The 21,311-nt window shown below is 38.5% G+C and overlaps 1 protein-coding gene across 1 annotated transcript; it reads right to left on the minus strand.

Moving 5' to 3' along the window:
- Positions 1 to 1,552: 1,552 nt before the first annotated feature.
- On the minus strand, positions 1,553 to 20,489 carry LOC121402978 (transmembrane protein 272-like). The gene is made up of 5 exons (XM_041590042.1): positions 20,456 to 20,489; positions 8,644 to 8,703; positions 7,444 to 7,620; positions 4,753 to 4,910; positions 1,553 to 1,843 (listed from the first exon to the last, which is right to left on the minus strand). The coding sequence occupies exons 1-5, from the start codon at positions 20,469 to 20,471 to the stop codon at positions 1,817 to 1,819; spliced, it is 438 nt and encodes a 145-aa protein (XP_041445976.1). The 5' UTR covers positions 20,472 to 20,489; the 3' UTR covers positions 1,553 to 1,816.
- Positions 20,490 to 21,311: the final 822 nt, after the last annotated feature.

Below are 21,311 nucleotides of genomic sequence, written 5' to 3' on the forward strand. Positions count from 1 at the left end.
TCATAATAGCAACGTCCTTTAAATTAAAAATCCATTAAATACATTTTGATATAATACATTTAATTCAACTAGACCTTAAACAATTGATAAATATTGATACAACCCAAAACTTCCTTTTTATAGATGTATTTCATTACATATATTATAATAGTATATTTAGGGGCCGATTCACTAAGGGTCGAATTTCGAAGTAAAAAATACTTCGAAATTCGACCCTCGAATTGAAATCCTTTGACTTCGAATATCGAAGTCGAAAGATTTAGCGCTAATCCTGCGATCGATCGATCGAAGGATTATTCCTTCGATCGAACGATTAAATCCTTCGAATCGAACGATTCGAAGGATTTTAATCCAACGATCGAAGGAAAATCCTTCGATCAAAAAATCACAGGCAAGCCTATGGGGACCTTCCCCATATGCTAACATTGACTTCGGTAGCTTTTAGCTGCCGAAGTAGGGGGTCGAAGTTTTTTTTAAAGGGCAAGTACTTCGAATATCGAATGGTCGAATAGTCAAACGATTTTTACTTCGATTCGAACGAATCGAAGTCGAAGGTCGTAGTCGAAGGTCGAAGTAGCCCATTCGATGGTCGAAGTACCCAAAAAATACTTCGAAATTCAAAGTATTTTTCATTCGAATCCTTCACTCGAGCTGAGTGAATCAGCCCCTTAGTCTGTTTATACAATAACAGTAAAATAAATATACAACTTACATTAAGAACATTTTAGCCTTTTACCATAAAACATTTCATTGTTAACTTTAAAATGTTTTCATTTTATAGATATTTGATTTTCTATTCAATCCCCTTAGCATGTATATATGATTGGTTACATAAAAGTAACTACAAATAGGAATCCCACATTTATAGAGTGGTGGTGGTAGTAGTAGCCCTTGCAAAAATTTTTCCTGCCCCCCGCACCGACCAAATTGCAATCACAGACAATACGCACATTCAATCGATGGTGACCCATGATAACAATTCAGTGCTGCCGGGAAAAGGAGTTTATAGAATGAAACTGACACCCTTGAAGTGGACCCCATGGTATTTGTATGGCCCCCATGGACTTTGAAGGAGAAACATACACCTGAGTATGAAATCATTTTAATAGGGCTGTTTTTGGACATACATACATATTTTTAATTTACACCTAGAGCAATCATAGCAGGAGGTGAATTATGTTGTTTAAACAAAGTCCCACCCAGTTTTTATTTTGTTTGATACGTTATATTTAAACGTTCTACTAGAAAAAAAACTACAAGTATTTTAAGATACAAATATCATTCTTTCTAGGCATAAATTTCTAGGTAGAATTCTTGGCAGAATTTTCCAAAGTACAAAATTAATAAAAATTATTTTAAGGAGTTTGGGGAATTTTAATGTCTCTTTGTCGCTGGTCTTTAAAAATAAATTGTGCCTCAAACATGGGTTAGTGTGCCCAGGCTATTTTATGATAAAGTTCACTGGACCGGAAATAGCTATATATTTATGTATATATACATGGGATATATATATATATATATATATATATATATATATATATATATATATATATATATATATATATATATATATATATATATATATATATATATATTATGCTTTTCACAAATAGTACATACAAATCTTTATAACTGAACATTTGAAGTTGACCAACATTATAAAATATAGTTTAATAATATTACAAAACATTGTTTAGAGCAAGGAAATGTTATTGGAAAGAGTCAGTCGGAACCCAAGGACTGTGAGTCTGTAATATATTTTTTTATTCCCACCATATCTGGATGGGGTTTTCAGAAGATGTGTTTGGAGCTTGGTTCAGATGACGAAGACTTTACTTAGGCTCTAGGAACAAATGGACAAAACATATACATCAGAAAGACACACACATATTCAGACCCTTAAAAAAAATATCCTATTTTACTGAATACAAAATCCTACAATGAAATGTTCTTTTCTTCAATATCTCTATTTATTTCATTATTGCGTTTTTTTATAAGAATTTTTTTTAAAAAAATTGTTAATTTCATAAGCATTCTGTCCCCACAATTGGACTCATTGGGGTATATTTATCAAAGAGTGAAGTTAATAGTGAAGTTCCGCGACTAGAGGGAAATTCCGCCACTCTCCATTCATTTCTATGGGATTTTTATAGGCGTATTTATCAAAGGGTGAACTTTCACCCATTGATAAATACGCCTTTCAAAATCCCATAGAAATGAATTGAGAGCTGCGGAATTTCACTCTAGTGGCGGAACTTCACTCTTTGATAAATTTACCCCTTTATCGGAAGCTGTTGTTATTGAGTCACTTAAGTGTCAACATATAAAATTCAAAAGTGCACACCATCATCATTTCAAACCAAAATCACTTTAAAAGATGATGACGACTTACAAGTCAGGGCTGTATTAGCAGCTGACACTGACCAAGGCACCACTGGCCGTCAGCCCCCTTTTCTTTCCTTTCTTATCAGCACATGACCCCAGCCTTCTTTTTCCTTATGCCTTTTCCTACACTCTTATAACTTCTACTTAACTTTTGAACTTCTGAATGAACCAGATAAAACAGGGCAAAAAAATTGCCCAACCTTCTTGATATCTTCTTCCCCAGCTGTACCATTCCCACTAATGTGCAACCCACCCCTGCAAAATATCCTGACGAAGACACAGATACATATGCCCAGTTCTATAAGAATCTCACACCGACTTATTAGGCATGCATCAATTTATTTAACCTTGGAGGATGGTTAATGGTGGTTGGGGGGTAGCCTGAAGATCAGTTTAGAAATTTAGAGAGAAAAGCTATTTTCAGTCCTAGATTTTCCTGGAAGCCTAGCTTGAATGTCAAACAGGGTATGATTTGGGGTTATTTTATTTCCTTATTTTTTTTACCTATCTGAATAAATGCAAGATACATTTTTTGAGGGAAAATTAAAACATATAAAAATTCTAGTACTTTGCAAGCTATACATATAGATACAATATATGTCATGCATAGTATAAGTCATACTGATAAATCATAATCTATTTTGTAAATGCTTTCACAAAGTTATGCAAAATGACTAATTACTATGTGCATTAATGTCTGCATTATTTTAATATGACCTTTGATTAGGGTAATGCATATATATAAGGCTTTGGGACTAACTTACTAAGACTGGAGGAATTTATTTGGTGTCTGTGACATCTCTGTATAAAAAACTTTCCCCCCCAGTCCTTCACTAAGGGGGTTATTTATCAAAGGTCGAATTTTAGAATAATGTGAATTTTTTAAAACTCCAAGGGGCCGATTCACTAACTTCGAGTGAAGGATTCTAAGTAAAAAAACTTCGAATTTCGAAGTATTTTTTGGGCTACTTCGACCATCGAATGGGCTACTTTGACCTTCGACTACGACTTTGAATCGAACTATTCGAACTAAAAATCATTCGACTATTCGACCATTCGATAGACGAAGTACTGTCTCTTTAAAAAAAACTTCGACCCCCTAGTTCGGCAGCTAAATAGGCTTTCCTAAGTTTTTTTGATCGAAGGATATTCCTTCGATCGTTGAATTAAAATCCTTCGATTCGAAGGATTTAATCGTTCGATCGAAGGAATAATCCTTTGATCGTACGATCGCAGTATTTGCGCTAAATCCTTCGACTTCGATATTCGAAGGATTTCAATTCCTAGTCGAATATCGAGGGTTAATTAACCCTCGATATTCGACCCTTAATGAATCAGCCCCTAAAACTTTGATTTTATTTCGAATTCGAATGGTATGTTATTTATAAAAAATTTTGAACGTCTAAAAATTCGATCAAATAGTCCAGAAAAAAAGAAGCGCATCTCAAATTCGAATCAAGATTTCCTCAGAAAAAAACGACTTTTGCACGCCAAATTCTTTGACGCAAACATTTTTTTTTCTCCTACTGGAGTTTATGGGGTGTAATTTTTGAAGCGAAACTACTATCACTACTATTAACATCTTCAAATAGTTCAAGGGACCTCTGCCATTGACTTCTTTGAGGTTTTAGGAGGAGAATAGTCAAAATAGAACTGCTTCCTGGGTCAAGGTGTGATAAATCTCACATTTGAATTCAAATTCGAGTTGTTGGTTTTAAATTTGAATTTGTGAGTTGTGACCAAAAAAAAAATATATATGAGAATTCGAAAAATTCATGATTATTTTTATAAAATCAGTCTTTTAAAAAATTTATTACACCCCTGAGCATGGAAAAGTCTGAATCTGAAAATCCGGCATCTCAGACCTGTCGAGGTTACTTATACGTCAACGGGAGAAGTCCCAATGATTTTTTGATGTGCGATGGGTTTCGTGCAATACCCCGTAGGTTTCAGAGTTTTCCCGTGAAATTTCCAAAAAAAAAAACGTGAAATTGGTGAAAATTGGATGAAAAAATCAGAAAAAAACGTGAAAATCTGATTTTTTTTTCCAGCAAAGCAAATTTTCTACTAATAAATAAGCGTAAAAAATCCCGAGCTGATTTGATCGGAGTTTGCAGCAGAAAATATTAAGATAAATTCGGTCTTTGATAAATAACCCCCGAAAACTACACAACTCTGAATTTCAATAAATTACCCCAATTGATTCTTATATTTGAGATCCTTAATTATAAATGTAGAAATGAACTCCCTAAACAATTCTGTCATATGTTAAGCCTTTCTTCTAGAAAGCACAAGGTTTAAAGTGAACAAATAAAAAACCTTAAGAAACATGTTTAGTATTTCGCCATCTCTGAAGTATAGGCTTACCTTAATTCCTGGGAAGCAGATTCCAAGCACCAGAATCACAGAGAAAAGAGCTATGTATATATATTGAAAGATCACGATTGAAAAAGAAAAATTATACAAGATGCTATTACACACCACAGAGTACATCAGGAAGTACATGGGAAATATCCAAATGCTACCTGCGAAATGCATAAAAAGCTCAGATGAAGGCACTGAATAGCAAGTCTGTAATGAACAATTGAGTATTGGGGGTCTATTGCAATCAAAAGTAAGAACACTTGCTAAAGTTGGACATAGGGGACAAGGAAACCTAATTCACTAGTGGGTGTCAATACATTAAACATCATGCCCTCCCCACCTCTATGAATTGAGTCCCTACAGTTTGTCTGGGCTGGTGCTCCTTTTAAGAAGAAAATTACACTGGCCTGAAGAAAAAAGTATCACAACGACATGCTGTTATTTTACTTACCTTTTCCAGACACCCCAAGGACTTGTGTATGCACATTTAAATTAAAACCTAAAATTTCATTCTACTGCATAGGCACAAGGCTTAGGGGCAAATTCATCAATGGTCGAATTTCGAGGGGTTAAATCCCTCGAAATTCGACTGGGGAATAGAATCGAATAGGCAATTCGGGCGAATTTACGCGCTGGCGAATAGTCGAATCGGCGAATATTCGCCAGGCGAAAAGGTGCCCGATCGAATATTCGCTCGAAGGATTTTCGTTCGATCGAATGCCTTTTTATTCGATCAAAAACTTGGAAAACAAGTCTATGGGACTTTCCCATAGGCTTTTAAAGCAATTCGGTAGGTTTTAGGTGCCGAAGTAGGCAGTCGAAGTATTTTTAAAAGAGACAGTACTTCGATTATCGAATGGGCGAATAGTCGCAGCGTTTTTGCGCTCGATCTATTCGAATCATTCTACTCAGGCGAATTTACGCCAATACGATAGTCGAGGAGAACAAAAAACCCCTCGAAATTCGAAGTTTTTTAATTCGAATCCTTCACTCGAGCTTGATGAATCGGCCCCTTAGTATGAAGTGATTTCTTGGAAAGGGAAGAATTTGCTGAGTACCGAGTACCTGAGTACCTGAGTACCAATCTAGGGGAAAAAATGATTTGCTTCATTAGGGGTGCCTAACATGTGGTAGCCCCCCAGTGATGCTTGGTTTCCTTGTCCTTTAAAAATGGGCCTGTTTTTGGGTCCTTTAAAAATAGGCATTAAAAACTGTTTGTGCATGTGTGGCTAGCTAATCTGTTGGATCAATGCTTTTTAAGTATCCATGTGTATGTGGCCATACTCACTAATATGCAGAATGTCATCCTATTATAATGATCAGTTGGATAGCCTACTTTTCATCCTGTGTGCAACCAGCTTAGCACTAACAACAATTAATCAGTTCCCTCTGGTATAAAGGCATGCGTTTGCAAATTGTGTTGCTGCATGATGTATATGGGGTGTTTGTGGTGCTAAATGTTGCCCAGACCAGCAAGGCCTGCTACACCGTTTCCCCTAAATTCCATTTTCTAATGTGTGTTATCACATGTTATCACTAGTAAAAAAGATTTTCTATGAAATCAATACAGCCTAGGGCCCAAAACGTGGGAATTAAATAAATGTAAGTTTACTCTTCTTGGATATTGTTTCCTCTGAAGGCTTTGAGATGAAACCAACTACATTTCTTGAAATGATAAACTAGCTAATCCCAGTGGGTCTCAAGGCTATTTAATGCTTTTCAGGGTTCTCCAAGTACTATAGACATTTTAGTGAGGGATTGTGTTTCCTATCACTGTACTGACTAAGAAGGGTTGAATTGTCTTGGACACTTGAGGCTCAGTCTGCTTTTGACAAACAGAACTAAGCCTTTGCTCCATCAGAGCAGTTTACCACTGAATTCTACATGTCTGATATTACCTTACTACTCACCATTTTTGCAATATTGGATATTTTTTCCTTATCCCCCATCCCATGTTACCCCTGCTAAATTTACTGACTAAGAAGGGTTGAATTGTCTTGGACACTTGAGGCTCAGTCTGCTTTTGACAAACAGAAGTAAGCCTTTGCTCCATCATGTATTCAGGCTCACCTAGATGCATTTCAGCCTTTTGTGTGTGGACATTTCTAATACAGAAGTAGATGCTATTCTGGCCCAATGATTTCAGGGACTTCTTCATTCATGTTCTTAATTTACAGGGAATTTTCACCTGCAAATAGGAACTATTGAGGAGCTCTCTCCTAGAATCCTTACCTCTTCTTATTCTGATTTAGTTTTTAATTTGAGAGAGACTTGGTTCCAACAATAATTATAATGCTCATGCCTTGTCCAGGTTTTTTGCTTATGTAGGCTCCAATGCATGGTAAACATCAACCATAGTTTCTGACCATAAAGTTTAATAAATGCCTAGAGTTAGGAGAGCCTTTTCTGGGAATTAGAATAGATTTCACCATTGCTGTTTATTTCTCAGTACTGAAAAAACTAAGTTGAGCTGCTCCCATTGGTATTTCCTACATTTTGTGTTTATAGTCCTCATTTGGCTGTCCTCCCTCCTGTCTCTTTTAAGGAGGATCAAATGTTGCTATTAGTCCATTTCAAACCTCAATTTTAAATGGCCGTTTGACTAACACATCCAAAAGAATTATACTACTCGTTATAACTAAATGCATAACTATTCTGCAAATAAATGTTACATTTACAAGTATGACTACTTACCTGTAATTAGCCAGCAAAATCTAAAAAATAGCAAAAGTCCATCCAATACTTCAGATAGCTGTTGACATACAAGTTTCAATGGCAAGAGTATAATGGCTGCTATTTGGCTCGTACCAGCAACTATTAAATAGATGGAAATTTTGGGCTGCATGAGACATTCATTCATGTAAGAAACACCTGCAAAACATATTTATTGGTATTACTGCACCTTATATTACATTTTTACAAGATTTTATAGCATATGCATGATTTCATTAGGCTATAGTATGACATTTCTGTTTGCTTTTCTGAAGTTTCTGAAGTTTTGGTGTGGAATCTATAATCCTCATCAACATGATACTGTACATAATAAATACAGTGGGTGCTTTATTTTTATTTAAAGCTGGTGATACATATTCCCCATATGGTGAGCCAAATCACATTAGTTATAGAGCCAACAACTGCATCTATACACAAAGATCAGATATTAACAGGGCTGGATTTACATAGTGGGTGCCCCTAGGCCCACTGCCGTTGTCGCCCCTGTCCCCTCCCCTTTATTTGTGCATATTTTCATCATCTGGACCGGAGCAATGGGGATTGGCGCATGGGAAATTTAAAAAATGATTGTATCTCCAGTGCATCACCTATGTTTTTGAACCAATGTGGGTGCGGTTGGGCAGCATGCCGCCCCCCTAAAATCCTGCCTCCCTAGGCCCGGGCCTAGGTGGCCTTTCCACAAATCCGGCCCTGGATATTAATTGGGAAGGCAATCATGTTGAGGACATACTTGGTTCTATAGGCTGTCTTCCAATTTCCCAGAATCAGTACTGAGCAAAAGTGGGAGGATTGCCTTAAGCACACAGGCAAAACATAATAATAAAAATCATAATTTGAAAGTTATATATTAGATTTTCAGAAAAATTGTCAGTGTTTATAGTGACCACACACCAGATGACCAGACTAAGCAATATTATAGAATTAGTGAAAAATGGGGTAGAGAGGGAGAAATAAATCTAAAATTGAGAATCATGTGCCCACCAATGTTTTTGTGACTACATAATCAGTAATAATGTTTCTATGCTGTTTGTTGTTCTATAGCACTGTTAGCGACAAACAATTTATTTGCAAAAATTTATTTTTGATGAATAGAAATATGTGGACAATACAGGGAATTAGTACTGTAATTAATAACTATTAATGTAACAATTTGACACATACCCATTACAATCATTGAAATACCTAATCCGGTCCATAGAAGCACACTGAACATCTGGACTCCTGTAATTAAATATGATATATTTAGAAATGTTAAATAATTCATACTAACATTATTCACTATCTTGAATAATGAAGAATATATACCAAACAATGTAACATGGCTTTAAATAGAACTTTTTGCTATTGTGCTGTCCTGCTAATCGCTCACTTTTTGTATCATTGCTCTTGGACTCCAATCTGCTGCGCACTTCTTTGTGGCTGGGTGTGAAGTTAAAGTGGAAGAATGGGCTGGGGAGTGTGGCTACCATACAACAGACCCCCACGATGCTCTGGGCCCCCTGTCCCCCAGTCCAGTTGCAGGGTCCGCTGTATGGTAAACAAGCTTAAAAAAATAGTAGTGTTTTTTAGAGTATAAGTATACAAGTATGGAACCTGTTATCCAGAATGCTGGATAAAGGTGTCCCACATTACAAAAAGAATGGCCAAAGCTTGCTGGATAATAGAATCAAATATTCTAACCAAAAATCTATTTCATCCTTATTGAGCCAACTAGCGCACTGTAGGTATTGAACTGTTTTAACTGATGCCTCACCCCTGGGTTGGGCATGGTTGAGACCCTAATTTACTAGTAAGCTCTGAACTGGTGGGGCAGGGGTCATATTTTCCCTATAAGGTAGGAAGCTCTAGTTGCCCAGTTCAGCACATTAGATAACATTTTAATCATGTCACCCCCATATCAAGAACTCAAGCAATCCTTTTATTTAGGATCAATGTGGAGATTTATCCCCCTTAAATTCCAGTATATATGGTCCTGTTCTTTAATCACTGCCTGAGGTCAGGGTGTGACACAGAAAAACTTGACAGCAGCCTACGCCACTGCTCTATTTACAGACCAGGTATGTGGAAGGGGGCAGACTCTGGGGCAGAGTTTATGTGGTTGTGGTGGCAGAGGGAGACCTATGTGGGGGAGGGGGCATTAACATATATATGTGATGGCTTTTTTTCTCCTTATGTATAAGGGATACATGATGACATCAATTGAAAGTTAGCTAATTACCGCAATACTTTACTACTATTCTTCAAAAACAGTATTACCATATTTGAAGGACCCCTATCTTTGGTTTGATGGCAGGATTCATCACTAACTAAGGCCTATTAACTTTATTCACAGCAAGTTAAATGCGACTGACAGAATAAACAGTCCATGCCAGAAAATCGCCAGATATCTTTCCAAAAACTATGCTAAATGTCTTGTTCTTCGGGGTTATTTTCAGTTTCCATAAACAATCTAATCTAATGAAACCTTAGGTGCATATTGGATTGATCATTTGAACAATCAAGTCAGCTTGGCTGATTAATTGTTACTATTCCTGATTTTTCCAGCTTGTTCCTGTTAAAAAAATACGTTGCTTAAAGTCCCTGGCACCCAGAAGTGGAAGCTCACTGCACTCTTTTCACAACAACAACCGCAGCATGAGAAGGAATATGAGAAAACGAAGGACAAAATATGGTGGTCTTTCATAAAGCAAACTCAGGTGAGTTGGGCAGGGCATGGGAATTAAATATGAAGCAAATGTATTGTTCATTGGAGATGTGAGTAAGAAAGGTTGATTAAGGTTATGCCATAGAAAGTGGAGAAAATGCCTATATAATGGTGAACCACCAAACTTTGAAAAATGCTGAAGAGTGAGTTTATGGCCTGAAATTCACTCCATGTTCACAGGGACAGGTAAATGTCATTCATTTCCCTGCTTGTTGGCCGTTTGTGACATACAGTAAAACTTCCTAAAACCTGCATGAGCACAAATTACCACACAAATGAAGGTTTTTCATATGAACTCCATTAATAATTAATATCAATGTTGTTTTCTGTCTGTAAAATGCAGGTGAGCACAGAAACTTTGTTTTATAGGAGCCTTCATTCAAGCTATCTTTTGTTAAGTAAGAAAAATTATCAATTTTCATGGCCAGATATGCCATATGGAATAGTTTATATCTTAATGTGCACTACACAGGAAACAACGATCTGTCTGTCTCTCTATTGTTTATGATACATCCTTTATGATTGATATATAAAATTCTCTGAGATGTTAAAATCAATAATCACCATATCCTATTACGTAATCAGCTCTGTTTCATATTTTAATTCCATCCCAACAACATTTAGAACCGGATATGATAATCTGGACAATCAGGTTACTCTTCCTTTGCGACATCTCTGCTAATGAAATCATTAGCACGGGCCCACATTCTTCATTTATGCATTTACTTCTTCAGTAAGCTCTTTTTCATAAAAAACCTAAAATAATGCTCACTCACAAACAATTTCTCATGTGCCAGGGGGTGTGGCCCATTAGCAGCAAAGTACAGGAGAGGTGGGTAAAATGTTTGATTTGAGAACAATAGGAGACTTTTTTATTGGAGAATTTATTATTCAGTATATATTTATGGGGATGTAAAGCCTCCCTAAACATTTATTATTCTGCCTGTACTTGCATACATTATACTCCTTAGAGATTTACAGAATTATTAAATTCAGGGCCATCTTTTGCCATGGTGAATCCCTTTTAACAATGGTACAAATATAGAGTTACTGGTGAAGAAAATGTATATATGAAGCATGTGGTCTATGCTTATGACATAAACAGATAGGGTATCTCTGAAATGTCACCTGCAGATAGCTGTAATGACACAGACAAATATATGGTTCCAGGTCCAAATAAGACATATATCAGACATATTGCATGACAAATACTGCTCTAAAATAGGCATCAGCCAAAAAGCCATGGGGACTGATAAAGCAAATGATTAATTTCCAAATATTCTTTATTATTTTCCAAAGAGAAGAGTAAAGCAGATCAGGTATACAGCATATTGTCATGTAACAAACAGTTTCCTCTACGAATAACCAAGTATACCGTTGGGGAAGGGAGAAGAGGGTTGTTAGTAAGGAGGAGGACAAGGGAAGAAAAAAAAAAAAGAAAAGGAAAAAGAGGAAGAAAAAGGCACATCCCAAGTTTAACCCAAGATCACAGTGCTCAAATAGAAAACCAACAAAGTATGACACAGTACAATCAGATCAGGCTAATGGGACCGGTGACCCTGGAATGGATAAGGTTTGCCGACAGAGGTCAAGTAATTGTGTGCGTCTCCAGACTCTCCAGATAGCGGTGTTTTGGGTTGCTCGCTTAATATCACAGTCCATTAATTCCTCCATTGACATGCTGTATTGAGCATCTTTAATCACTTGATGCATAGTTGGTGCTGTATTAGCCTTCCACAACCTAGCTATGGAAGCCCTCATTGCAAACATCATGTGATGTAGTATAAATTCTTCCCCACGTTCAAGATTTGATGGGAAAATATGTAACAGAGCCATAGCTGGGGTGAGCAGTACTGTGATATTCAGCTTGGTTGAAAGAAGTCTCTCTACATCCTGCCATAATGACTTAATCTTGGGGCAGTCCCAAAAGACATGCAGTACCAACGGCTCCACATTGTCTCCAGCAAAGAGCAGAGGTGTTAGGATAAATATGTGCTAACTGATGCGGAGTCAGGTACCAGTTAAGTAGGAGCTTGGTATATTGTTCCAGATGATTGCCACATCTGGTGGCCCTTTTAACGTGTTGAATGGCTCTTTCCCAATCAGCCACCTCCAACTGCAAATGAAGTTTAGTTTCCCATCTTACCATGTGATTACTTTTTGTCTCTGAATATGGCGAGAGCAGCAATCTATATAAGGAAGATATCATGCCTTTTAATGGCTTATCTTGGAGGCAAACAGTTTCCAGCCAGGTTTTCTGGTCCAAAGGGAAGGTTGTTTGTGAAGTGAGATAGTGGCGTACTTGCAGGTATTTGTAGTGGTCAGCATTGGGTAGCCCATATTGCAGCACTAGGTTGGTAAAGCAAATGATTAAGATGACAATCTTTGGGTCAAAAATCAAAGACATACACTACTAAGTATGGATGGTTAGGGAGAAAAATACCATTTTATTACTTCCAACTATGATCATTTTTAGACTTTTTGTTTAACGGCATGGGATACTTATTATATTTGGTATAAATTATAGGCTTTAAAACATACCTGTTGCCTAGATTATATGCTCATTATTTTGGACACATTTATCAAGGGTGGGGTATGTGCACTAGGCCTGTGCACATTTCTAGATTTTATTGTCATAAAAACATATAAGTAATGGAGACAGTTGCAAGTAATAAGTGAGTAATGTTAGTAATATATCAGTATCATGCCCCATCTTGAGTTAGTGACCATGCTGATAGTTTTCATGGTGAAAGTTATGAATATAATGGTGACTTCTGCACTGGCAACAGGCATATTGGATAAAATATTGACTGCTGAATATAAATGATGGTAGTAGGAGCCATGTTACCATTTATCATGGCACAGTGGTGGCTGCTGATAATAGGGGAATGAGGAAATGTGGGCAATGGAGTGGCCCACACTTTTGAGTTTGTCAAAGTCTCTACTACCCAGATGAGTGAGGCTCATGTCACTGCCCCCTTTAGTGCTGCTTGACTACTTTGTGTTGCTACTGGTCCTTGGATAGATTACTCATGCCAGAATTACTTTTCCTCGGATACGTTTCCACTGAATGTATCATCCCAAGGACTGTATCACTCTGTTGCCGCCAGGTTACCTTCCATGGGGATTGTGATGCAGGAATATTCCCCATGACAATATTGTAAGTAAAACTAAAGGGTCTAGAACAGGGCTGTCCAACTGAGCAGCTCAACCGGGACTTAAACTCAGTGACTAATAAGGGGAAGTAATGGACAGAAGATACCTCCCCTTGTGCTCCCCGCCCTGCCTTCCCGAAGTCAGCAGCTCTCAGAATGCAGAGGGGCCTGGCTAATCAAGTAAGTGCGGCGTGGCCAAACCCTCCTTACCCTCGGGCCCCCTACAACTCTCCCCCCTGTCCCCCCCCCTGATGGCTGCCTTGTTTGGCACTCTAGACAAGAGCTTCAATCAGCACCCTCCTGTCCTGCATTACCATTTACCTCCTTACCATGATGGTTTTTAATTAAAGAAATCAAGAAAATGTACAACACTTTTTCATTTATATTACTGCCCCCTGTACCCTGTACCAGCAAGCCCAGCAGCTATCCATAATACAGCCCCCCCTTTACATGTGCCAGTAGCCATCCATAATACAGCCCCCCTGTACCTGTGCCAGTAGCCATCCATTATACTGCCCCCCCATACCTGTGCCAGTAGCCATCCATCACACAGCCCTCCAGCAGCCATCATATTGCCCCAATCTTTACCTGTGCCAGCAGCAGCCAAAAATAAATCTGATCACATCATATTTATGTACCTGTGCCAGCGCCCAGCAGCAACAGCAAACATATGGCTCCCGGCCCAAATCTGTACCTGGCTGTGCCAGCAGGAACCTTCACACTTTCACAGTATTAGAAAGAAAGGGGCAAATTCACTAAGCGCCGAAGCGCCTAACGCTAGCGTCAATTCGCTAGCGTTGGGCATTTTCGTTACTTCGCAAATTCACTAACGAACGCTGGCGTAAATTCGCTAGTGTTACTTCGCACCCTTACGCCTGGCGAATTTTCGCTACGGACGTAACTACGCAAATACGCACGCAGTGTACTGAACGCTACCTTTTACGCTAGATTTCCTTCGCCACCTCAGACCAGGCGAAGCGCAATAGAGTAGATAGGGATTTTTGGGGCTCCCCTCCTTCCCCCCTACATTTCCTAACTCATGGCAACTTAACTATACAGTGTAGGGCAAAAAAAAAAAATTATTTGATGTTTTGAAGGTTTCCCAGGCATTTGTAGTGATTCTACGTATTCCTCCATTGAAATTTGAATTTGGCGCCGTATGCAAATTAACCATCTCTAGCGTGACTTCGCTTCGCTTAGTGAATCAACGCTAGCGCAACTTCGCAACCTTACGCTACCCCTGTCCGCAACTTCGGATTTTAGTGAATTTGCGGAGTGCTGGCGAAACTACGCCTGGCGAAGCGTGGCGAAGTGCGGCGAAGTTGCGCCTGGCGCAACTACGAATCTTAGTGAATTTGCCCCAAAGTCTTCAGTTCAGTGCAACTGTGCAAGGCTGAGAGCAGCAAGCGCGAGCCACACCAAGCAGGCTGCCAGCTCTCTGCCTCTCTCTCTGCCACCCAACCGCATCAGTGACGTCATTGACGCGTATACGCACATCGCGCTGCACTGCCGGACTGCACATAAGGAGCTATTACTTGCTGGCAAGAGGGAGAAGGTGAAGGAGGGGGATTCCACCCGACTGAATGACCATGATTACTGAAACAAATTATTAAATAAACGCTTGAAAAAAAAGAAAAGAAAAAAAAACCCCATTAAAAGTGCGCCCCTCAATGATGGCGTCCTAGACAGCCGCCTAATCTGCCTACCCCTATTTCTGGCCCTGATCCCTGCAGTGAGCACCAACCATCTGTTTTGTTGGTGTGCTATTAATGTGGACATGGTCTTACGGTAACATGGGTGTGGTTTAAAGTAGGTGTGGTCTAAAAATAGGGAGTGGCTAACACTGGCTTCCATTATCGGCCCTCCACCATGTAGATTAGAAAAATTCCGGCCCTCTGTACCATATAAATTGGACAGCACTGGTCCAGACCATTGATATTTGTGAAGAACCTACCTATGCATAACCCATCTTGTTTCTAAAGCCACTTAAAATAATTTGTTAATCAGTGTTGTACCAGCAATGTTATGATAGCATTTGTGATAATTATTATAGAGATGCATATCAGATTATTTAGCCCTTGGATTACCTCTCTGCTGCAGTTTTGCAGTTGATTGTGGTATATCAATGTTTAGAGATTAAAGCAAATGATGAATACTGTAGGTATGAAGTAATTAACCGTGCAAAATTGTTTGCCAGGAATTACTTTTTTTTAAAGTGCCACAACATAGAATTTTGTTAACACATTACTGACATGCCTCCTGTCTTACTGGAGGATTCAAGGATACACATTGAAACCTCAGCACAGGATATATCAGTAACATTAACATTAACTCTTGGATATGGGGAATGGATATTTTCTTGAGTCGGTCAAGAATTTTACACATACTGTAAGAAAGGAATTGTAAATTTTAAATTTAATGGGATATACAGCAAAAAAAATTAACTTACGCAGGGTTTTTTCTGTGAAGTTACCTTCATTTTATATTTTTTAGAGGTTTATGGAATATATGCAGTTAAGGCTTCTAATACCAGGCATTTGGTTCAACTGAGATTCAGCAACCTATTCAGCGGCATACCTAGACCATGCCGTGCCCCCCTACAAAAAAATCTTCATAGGGGCCCTGCGCGCACTTCAACAAATACTGGCTGAACACCCTCACTCCGATGAGGGGGGATTTTAGCAGGATAGGGGGATTTAATTAAAGCTATATAGGAAGCAGACCATGCAGTCCAGGCCCCCCTTGCGACCGTGGGGTCTGCTTCCTCAATAGTTACGCCACTGACCCGCCCCTGTTAAAAGAACAGATATTGTGTAGACATTTAGAGTTTCTAACACACTTGGCTTACACAGAAAGCTTTTGAGGTGAAGGCTGCAGGGCCAGATTTGCATCTGTGGAACCCCGAGGCCCTGCGGTCCTAGTACCCGCTGTCCGAGGCCTTGCAGTCCTAGAGCCCGCAGTCCGCATGCATTCCCCCTTGCAAGTGCAGAAACGCTGCGTTTCTTTAGAGGCATGCCGGCCCTAAAATTTTGCCGCCCATTTGCAGCCCTGCCCAGAAGGCTGCCCAGCAGTATTAAACTGTTCAAATTAATATCTTATAAAACACTAAAGCAGGAAATTAATGTAAATTGCAAAAGTGCTCAAAGATACACTCTGAGTAAGTTTATATCAATGTATATTTTAAGTTTAGATCCCCTTTCATAAAATGTAGGGATTTTAGTTTCCCTGATCTCTCCTTTGCATATATATTATATATGTGTATTATGGCAGAAATCATCACGTTCAAGACCTCAAAAGATTCACAGTCCATTGTCTTTTCTTCAAATGACTACTACTCCACCATGGTTTAAAAATTAATGAATTTCATCTGTGGGATGGTGGCATACTATTTTTGTAGAAGGAAAGAAGAAAGATTGTTGTAGATTGTAGACTTAAAGGATGACTAACACTATTTTTTTAAGTATTAAAACCATTGTAGCCCCCTCCACCCTGCTCAATGTCAACTATTTATAATTGTTTATTGAAAAATACCATCATAAACATCTGCTTCCGGTTGAGCAGTCAAGGCAGCACCCAGGTCAGCTATAAACCTTTTAAGAATCACAAAACCTCTATCATTGTGTGCATGCCTTTACTGCAGTGCTTGCAGCACAATATATCACGATGGCACAGTGATAAGGATGCCTACACACCCCCTCTTCTAGAACCTATATGCAAGGATAGTAAACATAGAGGGAGAGCAATTTTAAGCAGGCTAAACTCCCTTCTAGTGGTGCAGCAAGTGACTTCCGGTTGAAGAAGAAGTCGGGCTAAGAGGTTTGAAGTGTGCATATAGGATGTAGCTGAGGACGTGTCGCCCTATTTCAGAAGACATTGCATGACACAAGCAGATATTTATCATGGTATTTTGAATAAAGCATTTAAAACAGTTAACTTTGAGCAGTATAAATGTATTATTGGAGGGGGCTACAAGGGATTTTTTTATTTAAACATTTTCAGGTGTTACTGTTCCATTAATTGTGGTGTATATTTTAATATTCTCAATCCTGTTTTTAAAATCCTGTGCCTGGTTTTAGGTAGTGATTTACATAGTTATAGTTAAATTGGGTTGAAAAAAGACAAAGTCCATCAAGTTCAACCCCTCCAAATGAAAACCCAGCATCCATACACACACCCCTCCCTACTTTTAATTAAATTCTATATACCCATACCTATACTAACTATAGAGCTTAGTATCACAATAGCCTTTGATATTATGTCTGTCCAAAAAATCATCCAAGCCATTCTTAAAGGCATTAACTGAATCAGCATCACAACATCACCCAGCAGTGCATTCCACAACCTCACTGTCCTGACTGTGAAGAACCCCCTACATTGCTTCAAATGAAAGTTCTTTTCTTCTAGTCTAAAGGGGTGGCCTCTGGTACGGTGATCCACTTTATGGGTAAAAAGGTCCCCTGCCGTTTGTCTATAATGTCCTCTAATGTACTTGTAAAGTGTAATCATGTCCCCTCGCAAGCGCCTTTTTTCCAGAGAAAACAACCCCAATCTTGACAGTCTACCCTCATTATTTAAGTCTTCTGTCCCTCTAACCAATTTAGTTGCACTTAGTCTCTGCACTCTCTCCAGCTCATTTATATCCCTCTTAAGGACTGGAGTCCAAAACTGCACTGCATACTCCAGATGAGGCCTTACCAGGGACCTATAAAGAGGCATAATTATGTTTTCATCCCTTGAGTTAATGCCTTTTTTTATGCAAGACAGAACTTTATTTGCTTTAGTAGCCACAGAATGACACTGCCCACAATTAGACAACGTGTTATCTACAAAGACCCCTAGATCCTTCTCATTTAAGGAAACTCCCAATACACTGCCATTTAGTGTATAACTTGCATTTATATTATTTTTGCCAAAGTGCATAACCTTGCATTTATCAACATTGAATCTAATTTTCCAGTTTGATGCCCAGTTTTCCAGTTTAGACAAATCACTCTGCAAAGTGGCAGCATCCTGCATGGAACCTATAGTTCTGCACAATTTAGTATCATCTGCAAAAATAGAAACAGTACTTTCAATGCCCACCTCCAGGTCATTAATAAACAAGTTGAAAAGCAAGAGACCTAGTACAGAGCCCTGCGGTACTCCACTAACAACACTGGTCCAATTAGAAAATGTTCCATTTACCACCACTCTTTGTAGTCTATCTTTTAGCCAGTTCTCTATCCAGGTACAAAAACTATGTTCCAGGCCAACATTCCTTAATTTAACGAGTAACCTTTTGTGTGGCACTGTATCAAATGCTTTAGCAAAGTCTTAGTAAATCACATCCACTGCCATCCCAGAATCGAGGTCTCTACTTACATTCTCATAAAAAGAAATTAAGTTAGTCTGGTAAGATCTATTACGCATAAAACCATGCTGGCACAAACTCATAGCATTATGATTTGCTATGAAGTCCAGTATCTTATCCTTTATTAACCCTTCGAAAAGCTTCCCTACCACTGACATCAGACTAACTGGCCTATAGTTTTGAGGCTGAGAACGGGATCCTTTTTTAAATAGAGGCACCACATTAGCAATTTGCCAGTCTCTCGGCACTATGCCAGATCTCAATGAATCCTGAAAAATTAAGTAAAGAGGTTTGGCAATCACAGAGCTAAGCTCGCTAATTACCCTGGGATGAATACCATCTGGCCCTGGACCTATGTTAATCTTAACATGTTCTAGTCTCTTTTGAATTTCTTCATGTGTGAACCATGCATCATTAGTTGTATTACTAGAATTGGGACTGTTAAGAAGGAAACCTTCACTTACTGGTTCCTCATTTGTGTAGACAGATGAAAAATATGAGTTCAGAATCTGCGCTTTTATTTTGTTTTCATCCCTTTTTTTGTTGCTGCATCCCTACCAACAATTGTCATTTAAACTATATTAACATGTGATTCTTGTGGAACAAGTCTGATGTGCCTGTTGACAAAACCTTCTGTGCGAATGAGGAGGCGGCAGCTCCAGGGTTCCCCCCACCCATGTGGATAGGAGCACTTTCATGCAATTCAGCAGAAGAGGTAGCACCAACGCAATGGCGCTTGGAGCTTCTATAAGGAGGTGCCCAAAAGCACATTTGGGATGTGGAATGTGTTCTTTATGCCCAGGTACTAGTTCAAGATGTTGCTATGGTTAAAAGAATCATATAAATATATTTATCTTGCTTGCTTGATTTATTTATCTTAAACCTTAGATGTGGGAGGAGCTGTGTTTCTATAATTTCTGTAATTGAAACCACATTGGCCAATGGCAGAAAGCCAAGCTCAGCAGGGAGATATTTCATTCATGATGCTCTTAAACATAATTTCCTTTCATGTATTTATGCTTGGGGCAGTCCAGCATTCAGTACTTAGCATGCATGAAAAGATTTGCATTGTACATCATTTGCGGTAAATCCTTCGACTTCGATATTCAAAGTCGAAGGATTTTACTTTGAGGGTCGAATATCGAGGGTTAATTAACCCTCGAAATTCAACCAATAGTAAATGTGCCCCTCAGTGTTAGACAGCTTAATTTGTAAGGATATTATTTATACTTTCAGCCACTGAACAATGAACAGGCCCTAGATTATGTAGTGAATCGTGTACCCCCTACTGTATTATAAGTCACCAAGGAGTTCCATGACCATATGAATGCAGGAGGCCAAAGATTGAATGCTTGACTGAAGGTGATGTTTAAAATCCTCATATTTTACAACAGGAGGTACTTTATTTAGTATAATACACAAGTTTCAGTGAGTCATGTGAAAAAAATTACATCACTGATTATAAATTATGGCATCACTAAGCACTATTTATAACAATATAATTTACAGGATATTTATGGCTCTTATTATTTAGCAATCATTTAAAGGCACACACTGCTATTTCCAGCAAACTTACTCTTGCCTTTACACAGGTAAATGAAGAATAACCCTTAGAGCACCACAAGTAAGTGTAAATGTCCAGTGGTTGTCTATAGAAAGCAGTATCTGTCTGTCCTTTGCTGCCTGCACAGAGGAAGGTTTTAAATCCTTTCTTCTATTTTGCCAGGTTCGACTCAACAAACAATGACACACATATAATCTCACCTCCACTTAAATCCATTGGCTGGATAAATCTCAAGAAAATCCCTGAAACAGAAACATGTCAGAAAATAATCATCATTAAAGGGGTTGTTTTTAAATTAACTTTTAGAGTGATAAAGAGAGTGATATTCTGACACCATTTGCAACTGGTTTTTATTTTTTTTTATTTGTAGTTTTTGAGTCATTTAGATCTTTATTCAGCAGCTCTCCGGTTTGCAATTCCAGCAATCTGGTTGCTAGGGTCCAGATTACCCTAGAAACCATGCACTGATGTAGATGAGATACTGGAATATGATAAGGAGAGGGTTTGAACAAAAAGAAGAGTAATAATAATAACAATAGTTGGGGTCATGCCTAGGAAAAGTTGATAAGTTTCTAAATTGCCATTCTATAGCATACTAAAAGTTAACTTAAAGGTGAACCACCTCTTTAACAATAATTCGATTTTTACCTTGTTGCAAAAATTTAAGGGCACAGACTAATGTGAAATATCTAGTGATGGGCGAATTTGCAGGGAATTTGCGCGATTCGCCGCCAGTGAATAAATTCGCGAAACGCCCACGAAAATTCGCGGCAAAAATTCGCCAGCGTCAAAAAAACGGGCGCCGGCGTCTATAACTCGAATTTTTCTGCGAAACGGCGCAAATTCGCCCATCACTACAAATATCCATCAATGACTATGCTCATCTGAGACAATGTTAAAGAACTTTAGTCCAAAGTATAATACTTCCAGAGTGCTGAATAGTCTTCCCTACTGACATATCTGTGCTCAGTGCAGTCAGAGGTTTAATTGTACAGGGATGACATTTATTTTCCAGAATTCTTGGCACCTGGGTTTTCCGGATAAGGAATATTTCTG

Source organism: Xenopus laevis, chromosome 4L (genome assembly GCF_017654675.1).
Source record: "Xenopus laevis strain J_2021 chromosome 4L, Xenopus_laevis_v10.1, whole genome shotgun sequence".
NCBI classification, from domain to species: domain Eukaryota; kingdom Metazoa; phylum Chordata; class Amphibia; order Anura; family Pipidae; genus Xenopus; species Xenopus laevis.